This window comes from Copadichromis virginalis, linkage group LG14, assembly GCF_057382275.1.
Source record: "Copadichromis virginalis isolate Kocher_CV1m ecotype Utaka linkage group LG14, C_Virginalis_male_GT1.1, whole genome shotgun sequence".
NCBI classification, from domain to species: domain Eukaryota; kingdom Metazoa; phylum Chordata; class Actinopteri; order Cichliformes; family Cichlidae; genus Copadichromis; species Copadichromis virginalis.
In genome coordinates this window covers 27,901,055-27,928,674 of record NC_140631.1, presented here as the reverse complement: position 1 = coordinate 27,928,674, position 27,620 = coordinate 27,901,055, and the positions used below count along the sequence as shown (strand labels likewise).

The window sequence follows — 27,620 nt, the reverse complement described above, 5'->3', positions numbered from 1 at the left end:
CTAGGAATTTCTAATTCGTGCTTCTGCAGCAATTCCGGTTTCTACAGATGTTTTAGTGCGGTGAGAGAAACTGTATACAGGCTATCTTTTTTTCATGGTTTAAATTCTTCTGTCTGCAGATATTTTACTTCTGCAGAGTTATTTTTCTCATTGTTTTTATTTTATTTTGCAACTGCATGGACACATTTTGACTTGAATGCGTATCCTTCCCTAAGTTTTCTTCTTTGATAGCAACGAATAGCAAAGACGGAAATTAAAATATACAAGAATAGAATGGAACGAATGAAGGAAATGGCTTGGAAATTAAAGCTATTTTTTTCTATCTATATATCTTCATCATTCTCTCTTCAGGTGGTTTTCATTAATGGTTCACGACAAAGTTTTGCTCTAATTTCCTGTGCAACTGAAGCCCCCAACTCTGTGCACAATGACTGAGTGTGTGTGCAGCTCTTCATACCTGCAGAGGTGGTTGCTAAAGACTTTGTTGTTCCTGGCTGCTGCGCTGCCTTCAAGTGCTGACTGTCCCAAACCATGCGCCTGCGATGTTACCACTGAAGTGCACTGCACCTTCAGATACCTGACTTTAATACCTGACCACATCCTGCCAGCTGTTGAAAAAATTAACCTCGGGTAAGAGTTGAAGTACACATACTCTTGGTGAAGAATTACTGAGTGATTTAAACTGCAGACTTTGTAAAAGAATAGCATTACAAAAAGTATTTCTACAAGTCAAACAGTCTAATAACTAGACCACATATAATTACTGTCTGGAAAAGAAATAACCTTTCAGAATTGAGATAAAAAATGTTTATTTAAAATGTCATTGACTCAAGAAAACACAACTTTATAGCTTCAATTTGTGAAGCTGGTTAATCAACAAGCAAATATTAGCTCAGGTTAGGTGACAAAGCCAATCTTGCCATTAGCTAACAAGCAATAGCTAGCAAGCATTAGCCATCAACAATCTTAACCGGAGAACTTTAGCAGTGTTTAGTTTTATGTGCTTTGAGAGGCTTAATTTCTCAAAAAATAACCAACAAAAAAAAAAACAGCAAAGAAGTAAATCACCACTCTAGTCGGCATCCCATTGCCATTGTCATCCAGCTAGTAGCTGTTACCACAGCCACTAAATGAATTCATCATAAAATTAATCATCATTCATCACCAAATCGTCTATTAATGCCTCTGGCTGTTACTATGTTAAAGATTCTGAAATACATGATGCATAAACAGAGCTGCCTTACCTCTATCCTGTCTGTGGTGCCCTGGTGCTACTTCAGCCTGCTTGGAAAGCTATTTTTCAATCAAATGACACACAAGTGCATTCAATTATTGTACGTAATTAGACCTCATTTCAGAATGTGACCAGGCCGGAGCAGAGTATTTACTGCAGACATCCTGAGATGTCGTGGCAGGATTAATACAGGCAGAATTAACAGTTAATTATGTAGTCCTAATTTCCTCTACAAGTGTCATCTCCAAGGGCACGTCATGTTGCCTGCTGACACATACAGAGTGAACTCAAACATTACTCTGTACACACTATAAATTGTTTTCATTAATATGTATCACAATATTAGTAATCAACAACCTTTACTGGCATTGTTTTAAACTTGTCTTCACATGCATGTATGTTTCAACATGGTAAAATGTGGCCCTGACCTAGCATGGCTAGTACTACCATCCATCATGTGTTTGAAGTAGTGTAACATGAGAAAGAGCCAAGGTCCCTTACCCCAACCCCCAAACACAGACACATGCAAAAACCACCTATAAACAGTTAAAAAGTACTTGAAATTTCATGTATACTGGTTCCTGCTACAAGAGCTTTCTCTGAGATGCTTTAGTATGCACACAGCCTCTGTTTGGCAGGATATGGTATCAAAATCTGAATAATTTATTAATCCCAAAGCAATTATATAATTAAAATTATTAAATTAATTATTAAATTAAATTGCCTGAATGAGGAACAGGTAATATAGTCAGCACAATACTAATGTCCAGTATGTCAATACTGAGGGCAATATATACCTATAGTTCACCTAGTGAGGTGTTTTCACTTATTTGTCCGAGTAGACAGGTTCTGGATTAGAATGAATGCTTTTTTTTCGCTGAGATCTTTCACCAGCATTGCCCACCTTTTAGGTTATATGTGCAGAACTTCAGTTGCATTTCAGTAATATTTCTGCAAAGTATATTTGAAGGCTCATTCAAAATGATGATCAGTAACCAAAGCTTTTTCATTTCTATGCCGTTAGGTACAACAGCATAACTATCCTGAGAGAAAATGATCTTTCAGGGCTTGAAAACTTGGAACTGTTGTTGCTGCACAGCAACATGATACACACTACTGAAGACAGAGCCTTCAAAGACCTTAAGTCATTACAGGTAAAATCCTTTGTAAACAAATTACTCGCAAACCTCACTGCAACATCCAAAATATATCTTTGTGTGACAACCCTAATTTTTATTTCATTTTGACTTGTTATTATTTTCTAGAGTAGATTTTCTTATTTCAGTTTATATTTTAAATTTGAAAATGTGTTGTTTTAGTTATTTTTAAATAAATTAGTTTACATGTTCGTTTTCATTTTTGAATGGAGGGCATATGTCAAACACAAGATTGGAGAAAATCAATAATGGTACTGCAATAAAAATAAAGAATTTTTTGAAAGCAGTTGAAGACATCTACAGTTTCAATAGACATGACTCATCAGTTGTAGTTGCAAATTGCAGTAAAGGTTGTTTTTAGTTTGGTTTTAGTTTACAAAAATAGCCTTACTGCTGACATCATATAGTTTTAATTCAGTATTTCTGTGATGACATACACACATCAGTAAGTAGAGCATGCCTACATAAATATGTTTTTGTTTGTTTTCTGGTTTGTTTTCTGGTTTTTAGATAATATCTGCTTGGAGGGATGAAAAGTTCACAGCTGATTTTCTTTACTATGACTGTTGTCTCACATTTCCATCCATAATTAGTTCAAAATGACAAAAAATTTCAAAAAGCATAAAAAGACGACACAAATGCGAGGGGAAAACAATAAGAGTTGTCCAATTACAGCACAGGGTTTTCACCATGGCAAAATTGATTAAGAAGTATCACCTTTGCTTTTGCAAATCTAATTATAAAGTAATGAAATTAAAAAAAATAACTCAGGCACAAGTAACTGTGTTTAACCAATAACAGGCAGTATAATTCAATACAGAATTTCAGTGTCACAAGTCCAAACTTGTAAAAACAGAGTTGTATCAACTCTTTTGTGGTTCACAAAAAGTAAATGCCTCATGTTTCACAAAGAATGTTGAGTGATTCACAATAATTTTATATGTCTGTGTGTGTTATGTGAAGGATGGTCCTTGATTCCTTGCACTTTTTCAGACTAAATAAACAGTCTGACAATAATTCATGTTATGTCTATAAAAACAATGTAATTGTGTATTGACATAATAGCTTTCAGTTATCATTGTTTTGACCACCATCTCTATCTTCCTAATTGTGTTTTCCAAGGTCCTGAAGATGTCATACAATAAATTAAAGATTATCAACAAAGAGACTTTCAAAGGCTTGGATAGTCTGCTGAGACTCCACATAGACCACAACCACATCGAATTTATAAACCCTGAGGCTTTCTTTGGGCTTACCAACTTAGAATTGGTTAATCTGGAGGGTAACTACCTCCAGCAGCTCCACCCGGACACATTTATCACACTGAGACACAGCCAGGTTTTCAAGGTATCATCAGTAAGAACCATCCACCTGTCAGACAACCTTCTGACCACTCTGCCAGCAGACATTTTTTCAGGCTGCAGTCAGTTAGAAAATGTCTTCCTCCATGGCAACCCCTGGAAGTGTGATTGCCGTATGAAGTGGTTCTCACTTTGGGCACAAAGAAATACAGGTAAGGAGTGCATCTGTGCTTTGGACAATTCCCAAAGTACTTAGAGGCATATAAAATTGAACCGTGGTTAACAGCTAAGAAAGTCACTTACTGAATCTAAACAGTTTCTTTTTCATTAATGCCAGAGAAACTTTCTCTAAACCTCTGTAAGCCGATATTTGCTACCAGCTTTAATAAGACCCATCTGGTAAAACTGCTGGCAGTATTTGTGGTTGTACTCAGGTTTGAGCATAGTATGTTTTCTCTTAAAACCTAATAGTGCATGGGATTGTATCCCAAGCAAGACAGGCATATCCAAGAGAAGCATATAAATCTTTGCAGAGACATTACAGGAAGCAGATATCATATAATCTTTTCATCATGAGGACCATAGAAAACAATGAAGACATAGAAGAACTAAAGTTATACATTTTATTTATGACTTGGCAAGCACGAAGGTTAATCGAAATGTCGCAATTCTGTATTGTGATTATGACCTTTTGCGGTTCACAAGTTTTATTAGCCAGTTTTGGTTTGGCTGGAACATAAGTTTGAAAGTGTGATTTTTTTTTTCTTCCATGAATCCATCTAAACATTGCACTGCTTAATAATTCTTTCCAGGTGTGCTGAAATGCTGGCGAGACAGGAGATATCCCAGAGGCCTATGTGCTGTTTGTGAAAATCCTTTGCTTTACCACAAAAGGCCTCTATCCCTTCTACCCAACAATGCTTTTACTTGCACCAAACCTTTGATCCAACCCCATCTAAAGCAGAAAAACATCAGCCTGGATGAAGGGAACTTCTTTCCTGTTTCCCCCAAGGACTTTATTGCCCCATTAGGCTCAATACAAATGAACCTGACCGACCAGTTTTACAATGATGCCAGTCTAACCTGCACTGTACAGCGGCCCACTTCTTTTGAGAACCTGACTCAAACCCTGGAGGAAGGAGAAGGAAACAATGTCACCATGCTTACCACTTGCATAACTACGTATTTGGTGTGTAATATTAACCATGAACACATCCAGCAACTGTGGCAGATCTTAGCCACCTACAGTGACTCTCCTATGAGGCTAGAGAGAGGTTTAATGTTGGCCACAAGCCCAGAAATGGTGTACCGATATGCTCAGATGAAAACAAAGGATCTAGATAAAGAAATAAACACAAACATTAAGGCTGAGATTAAAGCCTCTCCTGCATGGTTAATGCAGGGAGAAGTGAGCTTCCAACTAGACCGCACTGCTACCACCTTCTCTACCCTGCACATTAAGTACCAGTCTGTGGTAAACCTACGTTTGGAAAGCACACCATCTAAGAGGGACCGGTATTCCTGGGCCATGATCAAACGAGATAATCAAACTAAGACTGAGCACACTGTACTTACAGGTGGGAGTCAGAGATTAACGCTTAATATACTAGCTCAGAGATGTGACTTTTACTTAGGTCTGCACATACCAGTAACTGAACTATTTACTTATGTATGAAACTATACTGATCATTGCACTAATAAAATAGGAAGCATTTAAAAAAAAATGAATTCAGAATTTCAAAGACTAAAAAGTCTTTTCTTTTTAGCATGAAAACGGTTATGATATTATCAAATGTTTTCCTCCTGACCTAGGTGGTGTGGTACAGTTGAGCTGCCATATCCAGGGTGATCCAAAGCCTCTCTTGGAGTGGATTTTACCAGATGGAAGCAAGGTCAGAGCTCCTTATTCCAGTGAGGACAGGAGAATAATAATTACTGCTGAAGGAAAGCTCACTCTTCGAGGTGCAGATACCTCTGACACAGGCCTCTACTGGTGCATTGCCACAAACTACCTGGATGCAGATATCCTCATCTTTCGAGTGACAGTTCTGTCCACTGATGTGGAAGAGGCTGAGGTCAATGGTGTTCAACTCTCTAGGCCACTGGGTGAAAAGCTTGTTTTTGACTGTAGCTCCTCGGGGAGTCCTGAGGCCTCAGTGTCTTGGATTCTGCCTGACCATTCAGTGCTTGACAAGCCTCATGGGAACAGAAACATTTTTAAGAATGGGACATTGCTGATTCAGGGTATCACAGCAAGGGATCGAGGATTTTATAGGTGTTTAGTTGCTAATCATGTTGGAGTTGACCTACTCGTTTCTCAGGTGACAGTAACAGACAAAGGGTCCGTGACAGCAAGTGTTTTCAACAGTGAGGGATCAGGGATGGTGACGGAGTTTGCAATGGATTCTAGCTTGACACAAAACACAGTCAAACTCAGTGAGATACACCACTCCCAGCATGCTGACAGAACTATCCAGGAGTCCAGGACCATTACTTCAGATCGGCCTTACCCCAGACACAGATCACGTGGCCGAGTAGGTTTTGGAGGTAGACTGGGACAGAGAAGGAGGGGGTCAGTCCGCAACAGCCACATCTGGAGTAGTAGGGTCTTTGATAAAGCTTCCAGGAAAGTAGACCCGCAGAAGTTTGCAGAATTTATGAAAAAGGCTCAGGGTGGCTCAAAAATAAAGAGTGATAGAGAAAATGAGAAAGTAAAATATGAAAACACACATATTGGTTATTCTGGTGACAATGAAATTGGCTCTGGTGAAGCTCAAGATGAAGACCATCTCATTGTTCTCCCAACAATAGTCCAACCAACAACAGATAATCCACAAAGAATATTTGCTCAAGACAGGCAGACTGAGACAGTAACAACCACACAAATTGGTGAGGGACATATTTTAGCAACAAAGGAAAATGGCATGGAAAATAGATTCAGCAATTATATTAATTCAACTAAAATAATGGAAAATAGAGACATGGCAACAACAGAGCCATATATGCAGTCTACATTCACTACAGATCCAAGGTTAGTTGAGACAAACAACTTTTACACCCTTGAAAGAACCAGCATGCCACCTTCGAACCTACAACCAGTCACTCTCCAACCTACTGTGACAGACACTTCACAAGAAACCCAACTAGAGTTATCAGGAGAAGCACCTGCAGAACCAGAGACTTCGACAGAGGGTGCTTTTTCTTCAACTACAGACCCTAATGTTACTCCAATGAGAGATGAACCAGGCCCAGTGGAGTTAGTCCTTCACACAGACCCTGAAAGCCAAACCTCATTTACAGCAATCACAGCTACAGACAGACAGCAAGACAAGATCATTTTCCATACAACCCAGACAATAAAATCCCCGCGCCTGCCTGCAGGATCTACTATCATCTCCCGGCAGCACATCCATATAATCCCACGCCAAAGTAACAGAGGAAAGGTTGGCAGGAGGAACTTTCAAGGCCGCAGAAGAATCATTAAACCAAACAGGATCCATGACATGCAGTCCTTTATTAATAAACTTAAACAATCCACCATGAATAAAGAAGGGAATGCCTCTGTGCCATATCAAATTCAGTTGACCACAGGTAAGAAACCATGTTCTTAAAAACCCTGTTGTTTTGTACTTCTGTGTTGCATAAATAATCAGTCATGAAACAACACGTATGTTTTTAACATGGTTCTTTTTTTCTCAGCCTGTAACTATAATAAGGCAGCAACCACTGATTTGGCAGTGGTCACACCAACAGCATCTTCTAGTCCATGTTTACACAAAACAGAGAAACCTGCTTATATGCAAAAAACCACAAGTCATTACATGACTTCAAATGCCACATTCAACAAAGCAGAGTCTAGATCAGAGACTTCCAATGAGTACATAACGTTTGCAGTTGCCCCTGAACTGGATCCTACAACTAAAGTCCCAACCACAACCACTACTACATCTACTTCTAAGATCATTCGGGGAAAAATTCCATGGAACAAGTTGTTTGGAAACAAAGGAAGGGAAAGGATGCTCAGTAGGCTTAAGAAGCCATTAACTGCGAATAAAACTTCAACTACGACTGAAACAAGAGGCACCCTAACCACAACCATTGCTCCTACGCCCATTACCTCTGCAAACTTATTAGTTAAAGTTGATAGTTTGTCACCATCCAGACACACAACGAGTAGTTCATTAGATGATGATTATGGAGATGCATCCTCTGCTGATTTCCAGTTCACAACACTGGGTCCCAGCTTGGACTTTATACCTGTTACTAGTTATTCTGGTTCCTCACAGTTTTATACCACTGCAGAAACACCACCAGAATTACAGACTCTACCCTCGCCACCCACTGTCAAACCCACCCAGCAGGAAAATCTTGATGTAACCTCATCTGGGTCTGGAAGACTGTCTGACAATTTGCTTATAATCAGACAGAGGCCTGGTGAGACAAGAGGTAGGCTAGGGCGGAGAAGGAGGCCCAATAGGAGAAGAAGACCCCTAAGGAAACCTGGAATTCCCAAAGTCCGACAAACTACAACAACTGAGGCAATAACTACAGAGGCAACAACCATGGAATACACAATGGAGGCAACCACACTTTTTCAACAAAGTGTTTCAGAATATAATCCCATTTACACACAAAAAGATGCCAGAACCACAGTATTGGGTACCACTGAAAAAAGATCTGAGGAGAGTGACCTATATGAGGACTTTGACTGGACATCTAGTGGTTCATCCAGCTATCCTACCACCATGACACCTCTATTTTCCTCTGCCACTTATGATCCTGCTACTACACTGATACCGCATACAACTAAGCGGTTTTACACAACTGCTCAGACAAGATTCCACAGCAACATCAAACCACCAACACAAAGGAATGGTGACACCAATCGCAGTTTAGTGTTGGAGAGAATTAGACCTACCGGTACTCGAAAAAGCAGTGGTACTAAAGGCAGTGTAGATAACTCTGATACACTGATCCTTCTAACAGCTCAGCAAGGCTACATGATCAGTACCCCCGTTCCTTACATTACAGACAAGGATTCTGCCACCTCTACTATTTATAATCAAGTCTCGGGATATGATGCTACCAGTGCCAGTAATGCTGGTTTTGAACCCACTACAAAGGTCATGTCAAGCAAACCCAAGATAGTGGGTGGAAATGCAGCTAGCTTTACTGTACTGTCTAACTCTGATGCTTTCCTGCCATGCGTGGCTGTTGGAAACCCACAGCCAGTTATAACATGGAAACGATTCTCCTCCAGCACAGGTACAAAAATGATTTCATTCATTCTTATCATTAGCAGAACCAAAATGTGATACATATTAAGATATGGGAGTGACAGTATTTTTGGCATCATGTAGAAACAAAATTTGTTGTCAGGTGCAAGTAAAAGCCATTTATAGAAAACGCTGCGATAATAAAGTAACAATACTGTTTAAATTTTGTCAGTTGCTTTAAGTGATTTGTGTAGAATGTTTTAGTGTTTGTAAGGTAAATATTTCATTGTCTCTGTATTTCTTTTGTCCCACAGGAAGAACCATTACCATTAAAGAGAGGATGGGCAAGTATGAGGTGTTGAGCAACGGCACGCTGTCAATCCCAAATGCCAATATTAAAGATCGAGGCCAATACTTCTGTCTAGCTGAGAATGACCATGGATCAGATAAACTTATTATCACCCTCTCAGTGGTAGCCTATCCCTCTCGCATTTTAGAGCCAAAGATGCGCGAGATAAAATCTTATGCAGGAAACACAGTTGAACTGAAATGTAAAGCAGAGGGCCGGCCCATGCCTGTGATATCTTGGATCTTGGCCAACCGTACTCAAGTCATGGGTCAAAACACTGAGAAGGGAAGAGCATCAGTATCTGCTGTGGGGACTCTGGTTATTAAATATGTGTCTGTTTATGACAGAGGTCATTATAAATGCATTGCCAGTAATCCTGCTGGAGCTGATACTGCTACAGTCCGACTGCAGGTGGTGGCAGCTCCACCAGGTATCATGGAGGAGAAGCGGCAGCAGCTACAAGCTATTCTTGGCCACAGTTTACAGTTACCCTGCACTGGTCATGGTACACCTCAGCCTAGTGTTCACTGGGTTCTCCATGATGGGTCAATGATACAATCTAACAGGCCTGTAATCGATACACGGATATCCATGTATGAGAATGGGACGCTTCACATTAAGGATGTGACTCCAGCAGACAGTGGAAAATATGAATGTATTGCTACCAGCTCTACTGGTTCAGAACGAAGAGTCGTGACTCTGACAGTAATACTACAAGAATCTGCTCCTCAGATATTGGAGATATCCAAGCGCTTGACTGAGTTGTCATATGGGGATCAGTTAAGACTAAACTGTTTGGCAACTGGAAACCCTAAACCTAGGATAATCTGGAAACTACCTTCTAAAGCTGTGGTGGACTATTGGTACAGGTAAAAATACGTTCATTGGTAGAACAGGTGTTTATTGTATTATCTTTTATATTAAAGTTACAAAATTCTAATAATTCAATGTGCATGATTTGCATAAATATTGCTTAGAAAAACTGTAGTGGTTTAGTGAACATTCTATGGAAGAAAGTGGATAAAAATCACCAAAACAGACTTATTTTTGCACTTAGCCTCTCATGAAACAGTTAAACTGTTGAAAACAATTCAGTGGCATACTGTTATGCTTACCAAAGTAAGCACTGATTGTGAATAGAGTACATGCATTTATATTTTTTATAGGTTTTGTTGCCTGCACTGATTCATTGAATGTCCCTCATAAGTACACATAAAAACATGTAATTCTCTCTAAATGTAAAGAAATGAGATGCAGATATTGACTATACTTATTCAGAGCATAACTCAGCACAGTCAAATGAAGACTGAAGTGAAAATATTTTCAATACAATGGTTCTCTTTCTATGCTTCTATTAGGATTGAAAAAAAACCCGACACAAAAGTCATCATACCGAAGGGAATTGGAGTGTATTTCATTTATATTTTTCCTAATTGTTAGCTTGTTCAGTGTGATAATAATGCAAGCATGTCTTACCTTAATTTTACGTCTTTAAAAAAGCATTGTACGTTTAAACCACATTTCTTATACCCCCAATACCTGTTTATATAAACACTTTGTGTGTCGGTACATTGTCATTTGCAATGTCTAACACCAGAGAGAACAGAAAGACTGAGGCAATGTAAAACAGCTACTGATTTAATTGCTGTATCTCCCCAGTGGCATTCTGTACACATTTGTTTGATGTAAGCAGATAAGACACTTTTCCACTGTTACCGTTTTGATTTTAGCTGTTTGAAAAAATATATGAAACCATACAAATTTATGCGTTTTGCTCTTAATAAGCATAGACAAGGAATTCTGCAAATTATCTTAATGCCAGGTTTGTAACTGTCTCTCTAATTTTCTTTTATTTGTTTCTCCAGGGTGGGCAGCAGGATACAGGTCCTTGATAATGGTACTCTTACTGTTAACACTGTGAGTGACAAAGATGCCGGAGATTATCTCTGTGTGGCCCGAAACAAGATTGGTGATGCTCTACAACTCATGAAAGTCAGTGTATCAATGAAGCCAGCCAAGATAGAGACTAAGGTATACAGCAAGAAGCAGGTACCCTATGGAAAGGACTTAAAAGTAGACTGTAAAGCCTCAGGGGCACCAAAGCCAGATATCTCCTGGGGTCTACCAGATGGTACAATGGTCAACAGTGCTTTGCAGTCTGATGCCAGCAGTAGAGGAGGACGAGAACGTCGCTACACTCTGTTTGACAATGGAACTCTTTATCTAAACCAGGTATTGAATTGGATCAAACACAAACTGCACAAACATATATACATATATATCATGTTTATATATCATGTTTTCATATCATGTTTCTCCAGGTTGGAATGTCAGAGGAAGGCGATTATACCTGCTTTGCTGAGAACCAGGTTGGCAAAGATGAGATGCATGTACATATCACTGTAGTTACAGCATCCCCTAGGATGCGTCCATCCAGCCAGACCTATGCTAGAGTGAAGCCCGGAGGAAGCATCCTCTTTGACTGTGAGGCAGTTGGAGAGCCTAAACCTAAGATATTGTGGATACTTCCCAATAACGATGTAATAGCAGCATCACATGAACGCTACTTAATGCATGTCAATGGTTCTCTGGATATTAGGGATGTCAAGGTAATTGATGCAGGGGAGTATGTTTGCATGGCTCGCAACCCTGGCGGAGAAACCAGAAAAGTCTACAAGCTTGAGATAGGTGGGAATCCACCAGTGATCAATGGCTACCATCAGAACAGAACAGTCATTAAAGAAATAGTGTCTACATATTCCAGGAAACTTATAGATTGTATGGCTGAGGGGACTCCCAGACCTACTATCACTTGGATTATGCCTGATAACATCTTTCTAACAGCACCCTACTTTGGAAGTAGGATTAAAGTCCACCAGAATGGGACACTTGAGATACGTAATGTCCGCCCTTCTGATACAGCAGAGTTTATTTGCTTAGCTAGAAATGATGGAGGAGAGGCAGTAATGGTGGTGCAGTTGACGGTTACAAGTATGCTTCGAAGGCCAATCTTCAATAATCCCTTCAATGAACGTATTGTGTCTGGGAATGGGAAAACCACAGTTCTGAATTGTTCTGCTGATGGGCAGCCAATGCCAGAGATATCATGGACTTTGCCTAATGGAACACGGTTTATTGGTGGAACCAATCATGGTTCTCGCCACCAAATAAACAATGATGGGACTTTGGTCATCCGCAGTACTCACAAAGAAGATGCTGGGAAATACCGCTGTGGTGCCAAGAATCTCATGGGCTACATAGAGAAGCTAATAATTTTGGAGATTGGGCAGAAGCCTTATATCCTGACAAGGCCCAGGGGTATCATACGCAGCATATCAGGGGAGCCCCTCTTCATTCACTGCCTATCTGATGGGAGTCCCAGACCAAGAATCTACTGGACCGTTCCTGGTGGTCACACTCTTACTCGGCCTCAAGTCCTCGGACGCTACCAGTTGCTAGAAAATGGTACTCTTATAATTCAGGACACTACACTCCATGACCGCGGAAACTACATATGCAGAGCTCGAAACGATGCTGGTGAGGCTGTACTTACTGTCCCTGTTATTGTCATTGCCTACCCTCCACGGATCACAATGGGGCCCCCCTCCAATGTGAGGGCAGAGACTGGGAGACCTATTCAGCTCAACTGTGCTGCTACTGGGATCCCCAAGCCAGAGATCACATGGGAGCTTCCAGATCATTCAGTTCTATCAGCAGCAGAAAAGGGGCGGCCTATGGGTAGTGAACTGCTCCACCCTCAGGGTACACTAATCATCCAGAGGCCCACACCCTCAGACTCTGGAACATACAAATGCCTTGCGAAAAACCACTTAGGTACAGATTCAAAGGTCACATATGTACTTGTGCTGTGATTAAAAATAATAGCTGAAGGTTGACAGTATATGCTAATGTAAATATTAACAGACACATATTGTCTGCTCACTACACTACCTATCATCTTGTGGATTAGTGAAGATCAAGGCATGTGTAATACAGAAGCTGATTATGTGAGTAATTAACAAAGCACAAAAAAGGAATTTAAAAAAAGAAACTCCTGCTTGCTTGTAACATTGGAAGCTGGGGTCTGGAAAATCAAAGTACTCATTTAGGGTAGTCCTAACGAGAGCAACAGAGCCAAATCATAGAGCCAAACCTAAAGTAATTTCTCTGACCTGCTGTTGGACATAGTAGCCAAACAGGAAAACAGAAATTAGAAGGGGAGGGTTGGTCTTCTCAAGAGGTCATAATTCCCTTTGGACATAACAGCAAATTTAAAAAAAAACAACAGAATATGTAGTAAAATGTATTTTATAAGTAATTCAGTGTTTTTAAGTGGGAAAAAGGGTTTATTCAAATATATATATGATACTTGTCTTACACTGGACATGGTATATTGCGTGCGTGCGTGCGTGCGTGCGTGCGTGCGTGCGTGCTTGTGTGTGTGTGTGTTAATTAAGGTCTATATAGATTCCTATATGTCTATTTGGAACACAATGGAATATAATACATATTACCAATCTGTTGTGTTGTACATGAGAATTTACAGTAATGTTATACATTATGCCAATAATAAAGTCCATGTATATCTATTTGCAGTATCTCCTTAATTAAAGTATGGGGAAAAAACATGAACTTACAAAGTAAAACATGGCTCATGTCTTTTTATGCTACTATTTTCTCAGTTGGGGATAAAAGAAATACAAAAGGTATTAAATTATAGGGCACCAAAAAGTCACAAACAGAAGCATATTCAGCTCTGGAATTTTAAGTGCAGGCCAGCTATGAAAATAATCCTTCACTCTCTTTGTCAGTGGGCAGGATCCACAGGGGAGCCATTGATATTTGCTTGTCATGCACTCTGATTTTACTGTGCTCCTGCAAATTAAACTGGAAGGTGATGAGTAATGTTAAGACAGAGGAGGTGAACTTAACATGAGTTTGTACTGCTGCTTGAGCCTGCCATCTGAAAATATATATTACATGCTATACACCTTATGCAAGGCTTATTATGCTTGCTCTCTAACCACACTTACTTGGCAAATGTCAGCTGATTCACACCGTCTCCTTTTTCTAAAGAAATAGATACATGGTATTTTAGTCATGCCCTGTACCTTAGGAACAACTGGAAATAATTTCTCAGTGAATTACTCCAATTTTGAATTGCCCATAATGATGCATGCTTTTCAATAGGAAAATCTTAATCTATACAACACCTCATAAAGAATGCTGTATCTTCTAGTAAGTATACTTCACCATTTGTGTAAAAGTAAAAAGAAAACAAAGACATCAAAGTTAATTATGAATCAGTCTAACATGTTTTGAAATGCTGTATGCAGCTACTGGCCATACCATACCATACCATACCATACCAGCATGGCTGATAATGTTAAACACCACTTTCAACATTGGAATGTTCAGTACCTGCCAATAAATGCAGTTTTTAGATTTCAGAGAAATAAAAAAGGAAAAAATAAAATTCCAAAGTTTAAAGCCAGTCTGCACAAGTGTGATATAACCCGGGCAGATATGGAGGAAAACGGAATTGTCCTCCATAAACTCTGGAATGTGAGGTACTCGCTGTGTGATTTGAGAGAAAAGTGCTTTCATATGTGAGTTTGGTGACAAACAGATACAAATCACAGTAGTTATGAAGGACCACCTATTCTTTACATATGGTACCTCAATGTAAAAGACAGTTCATCATTCACACCGGGTGCCCTGTTGAGATGTGGACGGTGAAAAGTTTATTTGTTCAGTTCTGGTTTTGCAGTTCATGTTCAGGGAATGATGGAGTTTATGTTCCACTGACTTGGATATTTATGAGGATTTTGAACATGTGATTTTCTCATTTTCTCCTTTTCCCTTGGATATTTAAAGGAAGAGGGTGGAAGTCTAACAAGTATCATTTAAAAATAAGGTTTTATGAGAAGCTACTGAGAGGAGGACTGGGGTTTTTTGTGAAATTCACCTTCACCAGGTCAAAGTCACTTTTTGACCCAATTGCTGGCCATAGCTTTTGTAACTAGACTTTTCAAGCATGAAGCGCTACACTACGGTGTTGCGAGAAGATAAGTAGAGCCTGTTTTTACTCTCAGTGGGGTAGGTGGACTTATGGCCACTGCTTGGCCACCTTGAAGACTGTGGAAAAACAGAATATACTCAGAATCAAATGACCTGCTAGAAATGTTGTGGCAACTTGTAACAGTCTACTTATAATACACAACATTAATATACACAGTTAGATTTAAAAGTGTCACGGACTTGCTAACTACCATTTAATGCATTCACAGGTGAACTAGAGCATTTTTCTTATTCTGTACATGTAGTGAATCTCCTTTTGGGATTTTCACCATTCATTTTCTTTTCAAGAACCACCAGTACATATGAGTATCCTACTACAACATCTGTGTGGTAGTTAATCCGTATTGTCATCTTAATATTTAATCAAATTGCACCTTATGTGAAAGCTATTGTTCATATTGTTAAATCCATAAATAACTATGCTCTGACTCTGCTGCCCGTTCTCACAGTGTGGCATTTCCTCTCATCTCGTATCACTTTCACATGATATGATATTGGTTTGATAAGAGATCTAATAGACGGTGTTTCCAACCATCATCACAATCCAACACAGGAATGTATTTTAAAAGAATGATGTTTCATTCCTCAAATATAGTTGCAGAGACTTGGAAAATTGTTATATTGCTCTAAAGCTGGTCTTGCAACATGTGGCAATCCAGAAGCTTAATAACTCGTTACACATCTTTCTGTATGGGAAATCCCTGCAATAGGAACTGACATTTAAAAGCAAGAAAAGGAGCAAGTGAAAAAAAATGTGAAGGAAAAGGGATGTTTACAGAGTGGGTAGATGAGGGAAACCAGAGAAGGGTGAGACATAGTTTTGGTCTGTGGTATGAATTCCATACTTAAACTAGAATGCTAGCAGCATGAACATGGAAACTGAGATGTCTGGAGAGCCCTGCTGGGTGCTGACCAACAGCGGTTTCAGACAGTACTCTTCTGTTAGCTCACAGTCTGCTTCACTTCTTTGAAGCTGCAAACTTGGCAACAAGTAAAGTCCCCAGAAAAAATGTAGTCACACTCCTGCTGATATTTTGCTGCCTATGGGTGGAAAACCCTTTCAAAACAAAAATGTAAAAAAAATTCTCATTCTGTTACACACACAGCCTTTTTAGCCTTGTGGGAATACACACACACACACACACACACACACTTGCTCATACAGTCGATTGGTGTTTCTGTCAGTATCTGAGCTACGACTAGAATTTCACACCAGCAAAGTAGAATCCACACATCCACACCACACCATCCATTTTTGCACCTTTCTTCAAGGTACAATCTGTCATTCTGGGATGGTGGTTCCCTGAGTTATTGCTTTTCAGTGTTGTATTTAATCATCTTTCAGTTTGAGTTAATATTTAATATGTAATTAAAGATTACAATAAGGTAAGCACCTGTAATTCAGATGAAAAGCTCATATAATTATTCATCTCTACTTTCAAAAGCCCTAAAAGTTTTCTTTTTCTTTTTAAAGTGAGCCTTTAGTCACTACCTAGAAGCAAAGTATTTGCACCAGGGAAAGTACATAAATCAGCTTCAACCATAAACTGGCTGAAGTTTTCAGAAAGTGAAATGTTGAAAGCAAGAGGGTCCTAACAAATTTAGAAGTGTCTGGTGTGGTACAGTTTTTATATATAAGAACTTGTATACAGATTTTAATGAGACCATATTCCACAGTGTTTATCTTGAGGGCGGTGGAAGTACTTCACTCTGGGTTCTTACATCTGATTATGGATGCAGATGTGGTACTTTGGTCCCCAGAGAATAATCAGATGGACCAGTGCAGCCTATTTCTGTTTACCTAAGCATTTTTCTTTCAGTTATACAAACACCCAACTAAAAACATCAAAGTACCTCTAAATTATTAGGTCCCCAAGGGGACATGTTTTCAAACGAGCTCTTTCACCCAATTAGACGGCATCAGCAGTGTGGCACTGCCACTTTACGCCTTAGGCTGATGCTTTTTTTTAACTGGTGGGTGGGTCAGCTACATAAGTCTTACAATGCATAGGGGTATTAGCATATTTTTAATCAATGTGCTGTCATTATGCTACACAGAGCTTAACTGAACCATACCAACTGTATTATTTTAAATTCTTTCATTATTTTCTTATGTTGCTTAATCATTCCTTGAATTTTAAGCCTACTGAATGTTGCCGTTTGACTGGCTTCCCATATTCTTTTTGAACCCTAATTATTTCCAGTAGAAGAAGACCAAGACAAAGCTGGAGGACTGCTGTAAAAGAGTCATATGTTTGCAAATTACGTTCCTTTACTTAGACACATCTCACATCACATGACAGCATTTCCTCGGTGCCTCTGGAGCTAAAGCTTAATTTACCACTCTCCAATAAAGCCAGTGTGTAATTTAGATGCACTCTGGAGGAGCTGGAACACAGCTGAGGAAACATTACACAGCTATAAATTAAAAAAAGAACAGCACCAGCAGAAGCTCATTACAAAACCTGAAACCTGCTCCAGTTTACTGTGACATTGATGGTTTTCTATAAACATCTATTTTCACTGTTATGTAAGGTGTCAATTTTTTAACTAGCTACAGATTCAAACAACCTTGATTTTGTTAGAGAACACGAACAAAAAAGGTTTATTTTCCAGAAACACACTACACCTTCACTGACCAGTTCACCTTCAGTTCTAAATGTGAATTAGAATTCTTTTGCTGTCATTATACAAAGTACAACACAATGATAAAGTGGCTACACCTTGCAAAAAAACAAAAAAAAAAAAACAAAAAAAAAACAAAAGAGAAAAGCAAAGAAAAAAACATACAGTAATTTACACAGTAAATATAAAGACATACCACGTATGGTGATGAGATTATGGATAGTGACAAAAAGCAGGTGCATGTATTTTGAAGTTTCACTGTGATTTAATCAATAATGGACAATATTACACAGAGTATTCTAATAATTTAAGATATTGCTCATTGGGAGTTTTCCCTTCCCACAATCTTCTGAGCTGTGTTGATGATCTGCTGAATCCTGCTCCCCTCTGCTTCGGTACAGCCCCTGTACCATGCAGTGATACAGCATGTCAGCACACTCTCTGTGGAGGAGCAAGTCTCTGTTGTGTCTTTCTTGTGACTGCTGAGGTATTTGGAGTTCAGGATAGGTCAACAGAGATGATGGTACCCAGGAATTTGTGGCCATTGCCACAATTGATGTTGAGAAAGCTTCAACTCAGGGCTGTTCCTGAAGTCATAGGTGATTTCCTTTTTTCCCCTTTGCTCAGTGTCAGGTTTTTGGTGAACTCCAAGCTGAAAATTTCAGAATCTCATCTTTGACATGGCTTGGACATGGACATGGCTTCTTCTTGTAATAAGATTAAGCCACATGTTATCTTTTGTCAACCAACCAACAGATGGCATCAATAGACCCAGTTATGAAAATCTATGTCGTTCCAAATAGTGCTGAGAAAATACATGTAAAAATATGTAAAGGATTTAAATCTGAAAATCCTTTGAAAACAAATATAAGTGTCCCAGAAAATGAAATAAATTGGGTTCTTTTTATAAAACATGCAAAATGTCAAGGTTTAGTTATAAACAATTTTACATGACTTCATCCAGCTCACCTACTGTGGCTAGTCTGCCTCACATAAATGGTACCCTAGCAACCTCAGAGAGCACAATGACATCACAGGGAAAACAAACCCTCAACAGCTCTGAGTTCAGCAGTCGCTGGTAAAGTCATCATAAAGGCTGCTTTGGACACTCTCTGAACGTTTTATTGCTTTATATCTCATGTTGAAAATAAATGATAAACTTGTTGGGGTGATTTTGTTTCAAGTACAATGATGAAAATCTGCTTTCTATTTAGTTTGCTTTAAATATCTGGAATCTATGGGCTTTGTAAAGTGTTGTTTAAGGTTTAAAACATATTAGTATCTAATTCGTGTTTGTCTGTGAAGGTTCTCAGTCATCCAGGTCATCGTAGTCAAAGGAGCTTGCAAAGAAAAGCGTCTGGACTTCTTTAAGTTACTTGGAGACGTTTCACCTCTCATCCGAGAAGCTTCTTCAGTTCTAAGGTCAAATGGTGGGGAGTCCCAGATATAAACCTAGTGGGAGTATCCCCCCACAGAGGGACAAAAGGACCCCCTGATGATCCTCTAATCACATGAGCCAATGTGTGAAAACGGGTGTGGGTCCCAATCAGCCAGAGTTTCGGGTGAGCTCATTGTGAAACCTGACCCCACCTTATCATGCAATTTCCTGAGGTCAGATGGCCCAGGATGTGAGTGGGCGTTAAGGCGTCTGGGGAGGGAACTCGAAACTGGATTATAGGTGGCAGACAGTTGGTTTCGTCAACCCCCGCTTCTGTTCAAAGATGGTCGCTCACAGTGGACATAGATGGCTTCTTTCACTCCTCTTTCAAACCATCTGTCCTCTCTGTCCAAAATGTGAACATTGGCATCCTCGAAAGAGTGACCTTTGTCCTTAAGATGCAGATGGACTGCTGAGTCTTGTCCTGTGGAGGTGGCTCTTCTATGTTGTGCCATGCGCTTGTGAAGTGGCTGTTTGGTCTCTCCAATGTAGAGGTCTGGGCATTCCTCGCTGCACTGTACAGCATACACCACATTGTTAAGTCTGTGTTTAGGCGTTTTGTCTTTCGGGTGAACCAGTTTTTGTCTTAGTGTGTTGCTGGGTCTGAAATACACTGGGATGTCATGCTTGGAGAAAACTCTCCCCACCTTTTGACCTTAGAACTGAAGAAGCTTCTCGGATGAGAGGTGAAACGTCTTCAAGCAACTTAAAGAAGTCCAGACGCTTTTCTTTGCAAGCTCCTTTGACTAATTCATGTTTGTTTGTTACACTGGGCTTTTAGCACATCTAGCCCCCACCTTTGTGGGGACCAGATGTGACACTCTCTGGCCTGCCCCTTGGCCTGCCTGCTGCATTCTTTGTGCACACAGGTCTGTGCTGAGCACACAGAGACACTCTGTCAAATATGCCTGGTATCCCTCACTGGCTAGCTTCTAAAAGAGAGCTGTTGTTCATATTTTTCAAATCTCATGCTATTCACCCTGCTCTCCTGGTCAGTGGGTTTGGAGATTACCAAACAAACTTTAGCACCCTCATGAGACTTTAAAAGTAAAAAAATATGCCACTGCTGACCAGAGATGGGCAGTAACGCGTTACAAGTAGCGCGTTACTGTAATCTGATTACTTTTTTCAAGTAACGAGTAAAGTAAGGGATTACTATTGCAAAAATGGTAATTAGATTACCGTTACTTCCCGTAGGAACGCTGCGTTACTGCGTTACTAAAACCGTGATTCTTTTTGCGAGAATGTCTCATGACAGTGACGTAAGCGAGTGCGCCGTTAGTGACAACAGCTGTGTGCAGATCAACAGTGGATCACATATCGATTGTGGGAGAGAGTATGAGCATGCAGCGTTTAAAGCGTGGAAGTACTGACCTTACCTTTGAGTTTGATTCTATAAAAAGTGACAAAAACATTAGCGTCCATCATGCGTGGGAAGAAAACTTCTTTTTACAGCGAAAAAAAACCCTAAACTTCCGAGCAAGCACCGAGTGCGCTACGACGTAATGCGCAACTGACCGCGGCACACCTGCACCAAGGTAAACCTCCGCCTACCCTCAGTCCTGCTTTACAGGTGAAAATAGAGCAACAGGACCGCTAGTCTTTGACTTTATTTATTTTCTGCTGTGTTTTACTTGCATCTATTTGAAAGAGTGAGTGTAAACACAAAAAATATTTTATTTTATGCACTGGAATGTGTAGAAAATAGGTTTAAATGTTAAACTAATTTATTCAAGTCAGAGAATGTTGCATATAATAAAATGTTTGCTTGATGCATAAAGTTAAAAGGTTAAAACTAATAAAACAAGTTAAAAAAAGAGACTTTTCCTTTTTTATTACATTTTGTATGATGGATTATGTAGAAAAAGTAGAATTGGGCTGAAAGCTCTATCGCTTTATCACCTATTCAGGTTGTAAATCGTGTTTTTAAAAAGTAACTAAGTAACTAAGTAATTAATTACTTTTGAAAATAAGTAATCAGTAAAGTAACGGGATTACTTTTTGGGGAAGTAATCAGTAATTAGTTACTGATTACTTTTTTCAAGTAACTTGACCAACACTGCTGCTGACAGGTGTGAGCAGCAAAACACATAACAAGAAATGTAGATATGTGTTACCACTTTGTATTCATAGCAGCTTTTTCCTATTACCTGGCTTATAGCAGGCCTTCTTGCCTCATTAGTACATGTAAGCAGATTGGTTCCTTAAACCGAATCATCAGGAGGTTGCGTAAGTGATAGCTAGTGATGTTGGGTAAATTCAGTTTTGATTTGAGATGAGGCTGCTACATACAACAGCTGAGCTAATTGTCATTTGACTTTCTCCATGCATCTTGCTGTGTAATCACAATGTCAAGTAGTATCAACACAGGAACACACATTAAACCACCACTGATTGTGCTGATTATTATGAATAATCTGGGTAGTTTTTACATAAAAATACTCACCTATATCAGTAATGACAACAGTTACTTGGAATTTTAAAAAACTTAATTGAAGAAACAAACAAAAAATGTTTTAACAATTCAAAACAACACATTGCAATTATAGGTATTGTAACAATTCATAAATGGTTATACTTGTGGTCATGGGAGGCATGAACTAGGCCACATAAGTAAGAACTGTAATACACAGTGTAAGTAAACAGCTGTACTGATGGTTTGAAATATGCATGTAAGCACTTTTAAAGGTATAACTTTACATTGTTATTAATTCTATATGTGACACCGAGCACAGTTACAATCATGTTGCATTTACTCTAAGATATATAGTTACAGTGTCATTACATATGTATTCAAAATCTGGAAAAACTTTTGTTCAGCACTTCTGTTGGTGCATCAGTCCTCATTTATAAGCAGTCGTACGGAGAACAACACTTCCACTAAATTGTGACAAATGGATGGATTTGTGGAAAAATCTGTTGCGCAAGCCAAGTAGTGTTTCTGGGTCATTCAGTGATGCAAATGCCAGACCTCAGACATGAACAGTGATTTGTAGCAATGCAGAGACAAATGCTGTTGCTAGGAAAACATCATAGGAGCAACAAACTGGAGCCTGACATGGAATGAACTACATCATTCACCGGTACAAACTCGGAGCCAGTTGGATCCACTGATGGTCTTGTATTCATGCCATTTCAATGCAGACAGTCAGCACACCTGTACTGGACACATGGGGATAATGAGAAATGAAGAATGTGCTTAAGTTAGCAGTATGACTCTGAGACCATTTCATAAGAGTTTTATCATAAATATGTAATGGCAGCAAATATTGTTTCATCCTTGATAAAAGCTATATATGCTGTAGCTCACTATTTTTAGCTAGACCAGTCTACCTCTATATGATCTCTATATGATCTGTGTCAAGTTGGTCAAGGTGGATAACCATATGGAAGGCAGACCCACGGGAAACTACACAGAGCAGCACACAAGTAGGAGTGGTAGCTAAGAAAAACCTTACACTGTCAAAACAAACTGTAGCCCACACATTTCAACTTTGTGGAGAGAGACCAATTTGAAAGCCAGCCAAAGAAAATGCATACATATACACATGCGCACATAAAGGCAAAAGACTGTGTCAAACAGACCACAAGCAAGGACCACCCCCACTGTTTTTCTTTCTCTCGCGCTGTAGTAAGAAGTTTTTGTCTAACGTCTTTAAACCTGTCATCATGACAAAGTGATCAAACATACAGTGGGGCAAAAAAGTATTTAGTCAGCCACCGATTGTGCAAGTTCCCCCACTTAAAATGATGACAGAGGTCAGTAATTTGCACCAGAGGTACACTTCAACTGTGAGAGACAGAATGTGAAAAAAAAATCCATGAATCCACATGGTAGGATTTGTAAAGAATTTATTCGTAAATCAGGGTGGAAAATAAGTATTTGGTCAATAACAAAAATACAACTCAATACTTTGTAACATAACCTTTGTTGGCAATAACAGAGGTCAAACGTTTACTATAGGTCTTTACCAGGTTTGCACACACAGTAGCTGGTATTTTGGCCCATTCCTCCATGCAGATCTTCTCGAGAGCAGTGATGTTTTGGGGCTGTCGCCGAGCAACATGGACTTTCAACTCCCGCCACAGATTTTCTATGGGGTTGAGGTCTGGAGACTGGCTAGGTCACTCCAGGACTTTCAAATGCTTCTTACGGAGCCACTCCTTTGTTGCCCGGGCGGTGTGTTTTGGATCATTGTCATGTTGGAAGACCCAGCCTCGTTCCATCTTCAAAGTTCTCACTGATGGAAGGAGGTTTTGGCTCAAAATCTCACGATACATGGCCCCATTCATTCTGTCCTCAACACGGATCAGTCGTCCTGTCCCCTTGGCAGAAAAACAGCCCCATAGCATGATGTTTCCACCCCCATGCTTCACAGTAGGTATGGTGTTCTTGGGATGCAACTCAGTATTCTTCTTCCTCCAAACACGACGAGTTGAGTTTATACCAAAAAGTTCTACTTTGGTTTCATCTGACCACATGACATTCTCCCAATCCTCTGCTGTATCATCCATGTGCTCTCTGGCAAACTTCAGACGGGCCTGGACATGCACTGGCTTCAGCAGCGGAACACGTCTGGCACTGCGGGATTTGATTCCCTGCCGTTGTAGTGTGTTACTGATGGTGACCTTTGTTACTTTGGTCCCAGCTCTCTGCAGGTCATTCACCAGGTCCCCCCGTGTGGTTCTGGGATCTTTGCTCACCGTTCTCATGATCATTTTGACCCCACGGGATGAGATCTTGCGTGGAGCCCCAGATCGAGGGAGATTATCAGTGGTCTTGTATGTCTTCCATTTTCTGATGATTGCTCCCACAGTTGATTTTTTCACACCAAGCTGCTTGCCTATTGTAGATTCACTCTTCCCAGTCTGGTGCAGGTCTACAATACTTTTCCTGGTGTCCTTCGAAAGCTCTTTGGTCTTGGCCATGGCGGAGTTTGGAGTCTGACTGTTTGAGGCTGTGGACAGGTGTCTTTTATACAGATGATGAGTTCAAACAGGTGCCATTCATACAGGTAACGAGTGGGGGACAGAAAAGCTTCTTACAGAAGACGTTACAGGTCTGTGAGAGCCAGAGATTTTCCTTGTTTGAGGTGACCAAATACTTATTTTCCACCCTAATTTACGAATAAATTCTTTACAAATCCTACCATGTGAATTCATGGATTTTTTTTTCACATTCTGTCTCTCACAGTTGAAGTGTACCTCTGGTGCAAATTACTGACCTCTGTCATCATTTTAAGTGGGGGGAACTTGCACAATCGGTGGCTGACTAAATACTTTTTTGCCCCACTGTAAACTGTTAGCAAAGGTCAGAGGTCAAAGTTCAGCGTCAACTTGCCTGTGCATCAACCAGGCAAGGGGAGCATCTTCACACAGCTTTAAGACCTCGTTGTTAAAAGTTTGATATTTTCCTGAAAACAAGACTTTCTTCCATTCTGTCCAACTCCATTCAAAGTTACCACAACCTCACAGGTCTTAAGCTTTTGCCTAAAGCAGTTTTTCTCTATCTGCTCTCAAGTTTTTACCACAGGGTGAAAAGAGTAGTTTGACGCTGCTGGTATGTTAGCAGTGTTTAAGTTTGTGGTTGATCGGAAGACTATGCGAGTGAACAGAGGGGGATAGTGTTGCAAAAAGCTCAAGTCTTGTGTTATGCTTTGTGTTATGCTTTTTCCTCTATTTTAGGTTTTGTTTTCAAATATTTAACTTTTGTAATTATCTATTAATTACTTGATATATTTGAAGACGTGAAATAGTGTCTGTTCAATGGAATTGAATGAATAGTCACTTGAAGCAAACCTCTGATAAAATTCTACAAAGTTTATAAGAAACTGTCAGTTGATCACAACCTACATGCTAAAGACACAAAAGTCGCCATGATCTGTCATATCTGCAGGTGTAGGTGCATGCCAGGTAGAGTTCTGGACCCAAAAATGCTGGACTGAACTAAAAATTGCAGCTTTAATGCTGGAAAAACAGGCCACCCAAAAATAAAAGGCAAAGGACAAACTAAACAGGCACAAAACATAAAATAAACTGATTCACTGACAGGAAGGAAAACAGGTGGACAGAACAAACACCTGCTATGCATGAGAACATGACAGCGAACATAGACAAGGGAAACACAGACAATATGTACACAAAGAGGATAACGAGGGAAGCAGTCACAGGCGGGAGCACAACTGACACTAATCTGAGTGATGTGACAGGGGAAGCAAAACTGAACATAATACACAGGAAGCAGGAGATTATCAAAATAAAACAGGAAGTACAACCACTGAGACTAAGACACGTGGGTTTGACATGGGACCGGAGAGAACAGAAGGACGTGGGTACATGACTGCGAAGGCTGAAAGACACCGATATGAGACTAGGAAGACTGAGCTCCAGAGACACAAAAACAGACTAGAACATAAACCAAAGCAAACACAAAAACTGGGTTGAGTACCTGGGACCATGTGGCTGTGTTCGGTGGGGATTTTCTCCTCAAGGCTGAGGGGTTTGCTGAATGAGGATTTGAGGCAAAATAATTTGGATTCTGTTTATAGTTTATGCATCTGAAACTGTCCAATAAACATTTTTCAGACATAGTTTTGACCAATATTCGGAGACAGTGAAGTTAAGTTAACCAAAACTGGAAATACTGCAAAGTCTAGTTGTTCTTAATTGTGGTGTGTTTTTGCATAACTGCCATTTTTGGTCTGCATCTTTAACATGTGATTTTGCCCATACAGTTCCCATACAAGGTTACAAAAATGACCTTTCTTGGAAGTAAGCTGTGATTCTTTTAAATAAAACTCTGCAGTGGGTAGTGCTGACTAACTTATGTCAGACCTGAGTTCTAAATTTTACATTTTATATCTATGAAAACCAAAGCCGAAAAAAGTGGGGAAACCAAAGAGACAGACAGATTAGTGTTAAACTGAAAAGAAGCATATGGGTCCAATCCAGGAGAACGCATGCTTGATTCAGTCCTGATCAAACCCAGATGTGACGAGAACATAGCTGCAGAAAACATGACTGGATAGAAATATGGCGGATTGGAAAAATGACCTTACATATAATATTTTAGTTTATAGAGAGTTTAGAAAGTTTTATTTGACTCCACATGACTAATAGATGTAGGCAAAACAAATTTAGAAAAGCATTTCTAGGAACTGAATACTGCTGATAATGCCAGTCTTATTCCAGACACAGGAAGTTGCAGCATTGCCATGCTAGCTTCTGGCATTCAGGAAAATGAAGGGCAGAAGGCATCAGAGTAATGTGCTAAACAGAGAAGTAAATATGGGCCTTTATAGCCAGTGCTCATCAGCAAATCATTCATGAAATTATAAAACACACCTTTCTAAATATCGAGCACAATATTCTGAAACTGTAACTGGACTGAACATCATTACTTGTGCTTATTATTTTTTAAATACTAATATTTGCAGCTTAGGTTTTAGTGAGTAATTTTCTTATTTACTGTGTTTTTAAGGTACAGAAAATGTTTCTTTTAAAAATGTTGTTGAGCATGTGACATATAATTAAGATTATTAAACTTAGAACCCTTTAAAGTCTTCAAAACCCTTCATGAAAACAAATGCAGGTCACAAAACAGTATGGCAAGGCGGAGATGAGAATGGTTTGTTCTGGGGCCGATTATTGCCATCAAAATGGTAGTTTTGCCCAGATTTTTGTACATCTTTCAGTCAATCCCAGTGTGCATTCCCCAGTCATATTTTAAAAAGCTGGAATCTATTGTATCCTCCTTTGTTTGGTCGGGTAAGGTTCCTAGAATTTCCAAAAAACATCTTGTTAAACATAAGACTTGTGGTGGCCTTGGACTCCCAAATTTTAGATTATATTATATGGCTGCACACTTAAATATTTTTTCATTTTGGTGAAGGTGTACTCCAGGTGCTGATTTGGAAGGACAACCTTCATGGTTGATGATGGAACACCTGTCTTGTAGACAAACTTGTCTTCCAGCCCTGCTTAATAGCCCGATAAAAGTGAAGAATACACTATATGGCAGAAATCCTGTGATTCAAAATTCAGTTAAGGTCTGGAACCAACTATTGGGCACAGTAAAGGCTCCTAAAATGTATTTGGATGCTCCAATATGTAACAATCATGGCTTCAGGCCCGGGCTGGAGGACATCACGTTTGTGACATGGCAGGGAAGAGGGATTTGTTCTCTCAAAGATATTTACATTGGACATTTTCCATCTTTT

At 39.6% G+C, this 27,620-nt stretch overlaps 1 protein-coding gene across 1 annotated transcript; it reads left to right on the top strand.

The window, feature by feature from the left end:
• The first annotated feature begins 390 nt into the window (after positions 1 to 390).
• igsf10 (immunoglobulin superfamily, member 10) lies at positions 391 to 13,892 on the top strand. Its single transcript, XM_085430283.1, has 9 exons — positions 391 to 630; positions 2,259 to 2,388; positions 3,514 to 3,904; positions 4,505 to 5,269; positions 5,505 to 7,283; positions 7,392 to 8,957; positions 9,223 to 10,126; positions 11,123 to 11,489; positions 11,579 to 13,892. The coding sequence occupies exons 1-9, from the start codon at positions 428 to 430 to the stop codon at positions 13,127 to 13,129; spliced, it is 7,656 nt and encodes a 2,551-aa protein (XP_085286409.1). The 5' UTR covers positions 391 to 427; the 3' UTR covers positions 13,130 to 13,892.
• The last annotated feature ends 13,728 nt before the right edge of the window (positions 13,893 to 27,620 follow it).

What these genes read in the sequence shown, in the direction of transcription:
- igsf10 (XM_085430283.1), top strand. Translation starts at nt 428, where the DNA reads ATGACTGAGTGTGTGTGCAGCTCTTCATACCTGCAGAGGTGGTTGCTA. An exon ending in GTTGAAAAAATTAACCTCGG is followed by an intron (nt 631 to 2,258) that starts GTAAGAGTTGAA and finishes CTATGCCGTTAG; the next exon opens with GTACAACAGCATAACTATCC. An exon ending in TTGGGCACAAAGAAATACAG is followed by an intron (nt 3,905 to 4,504) that starts GTAAGGAGTGCA and finishes AATTCTTTCCAG; the next exon opens with GTGTGCTGAAATGCTGGCGA.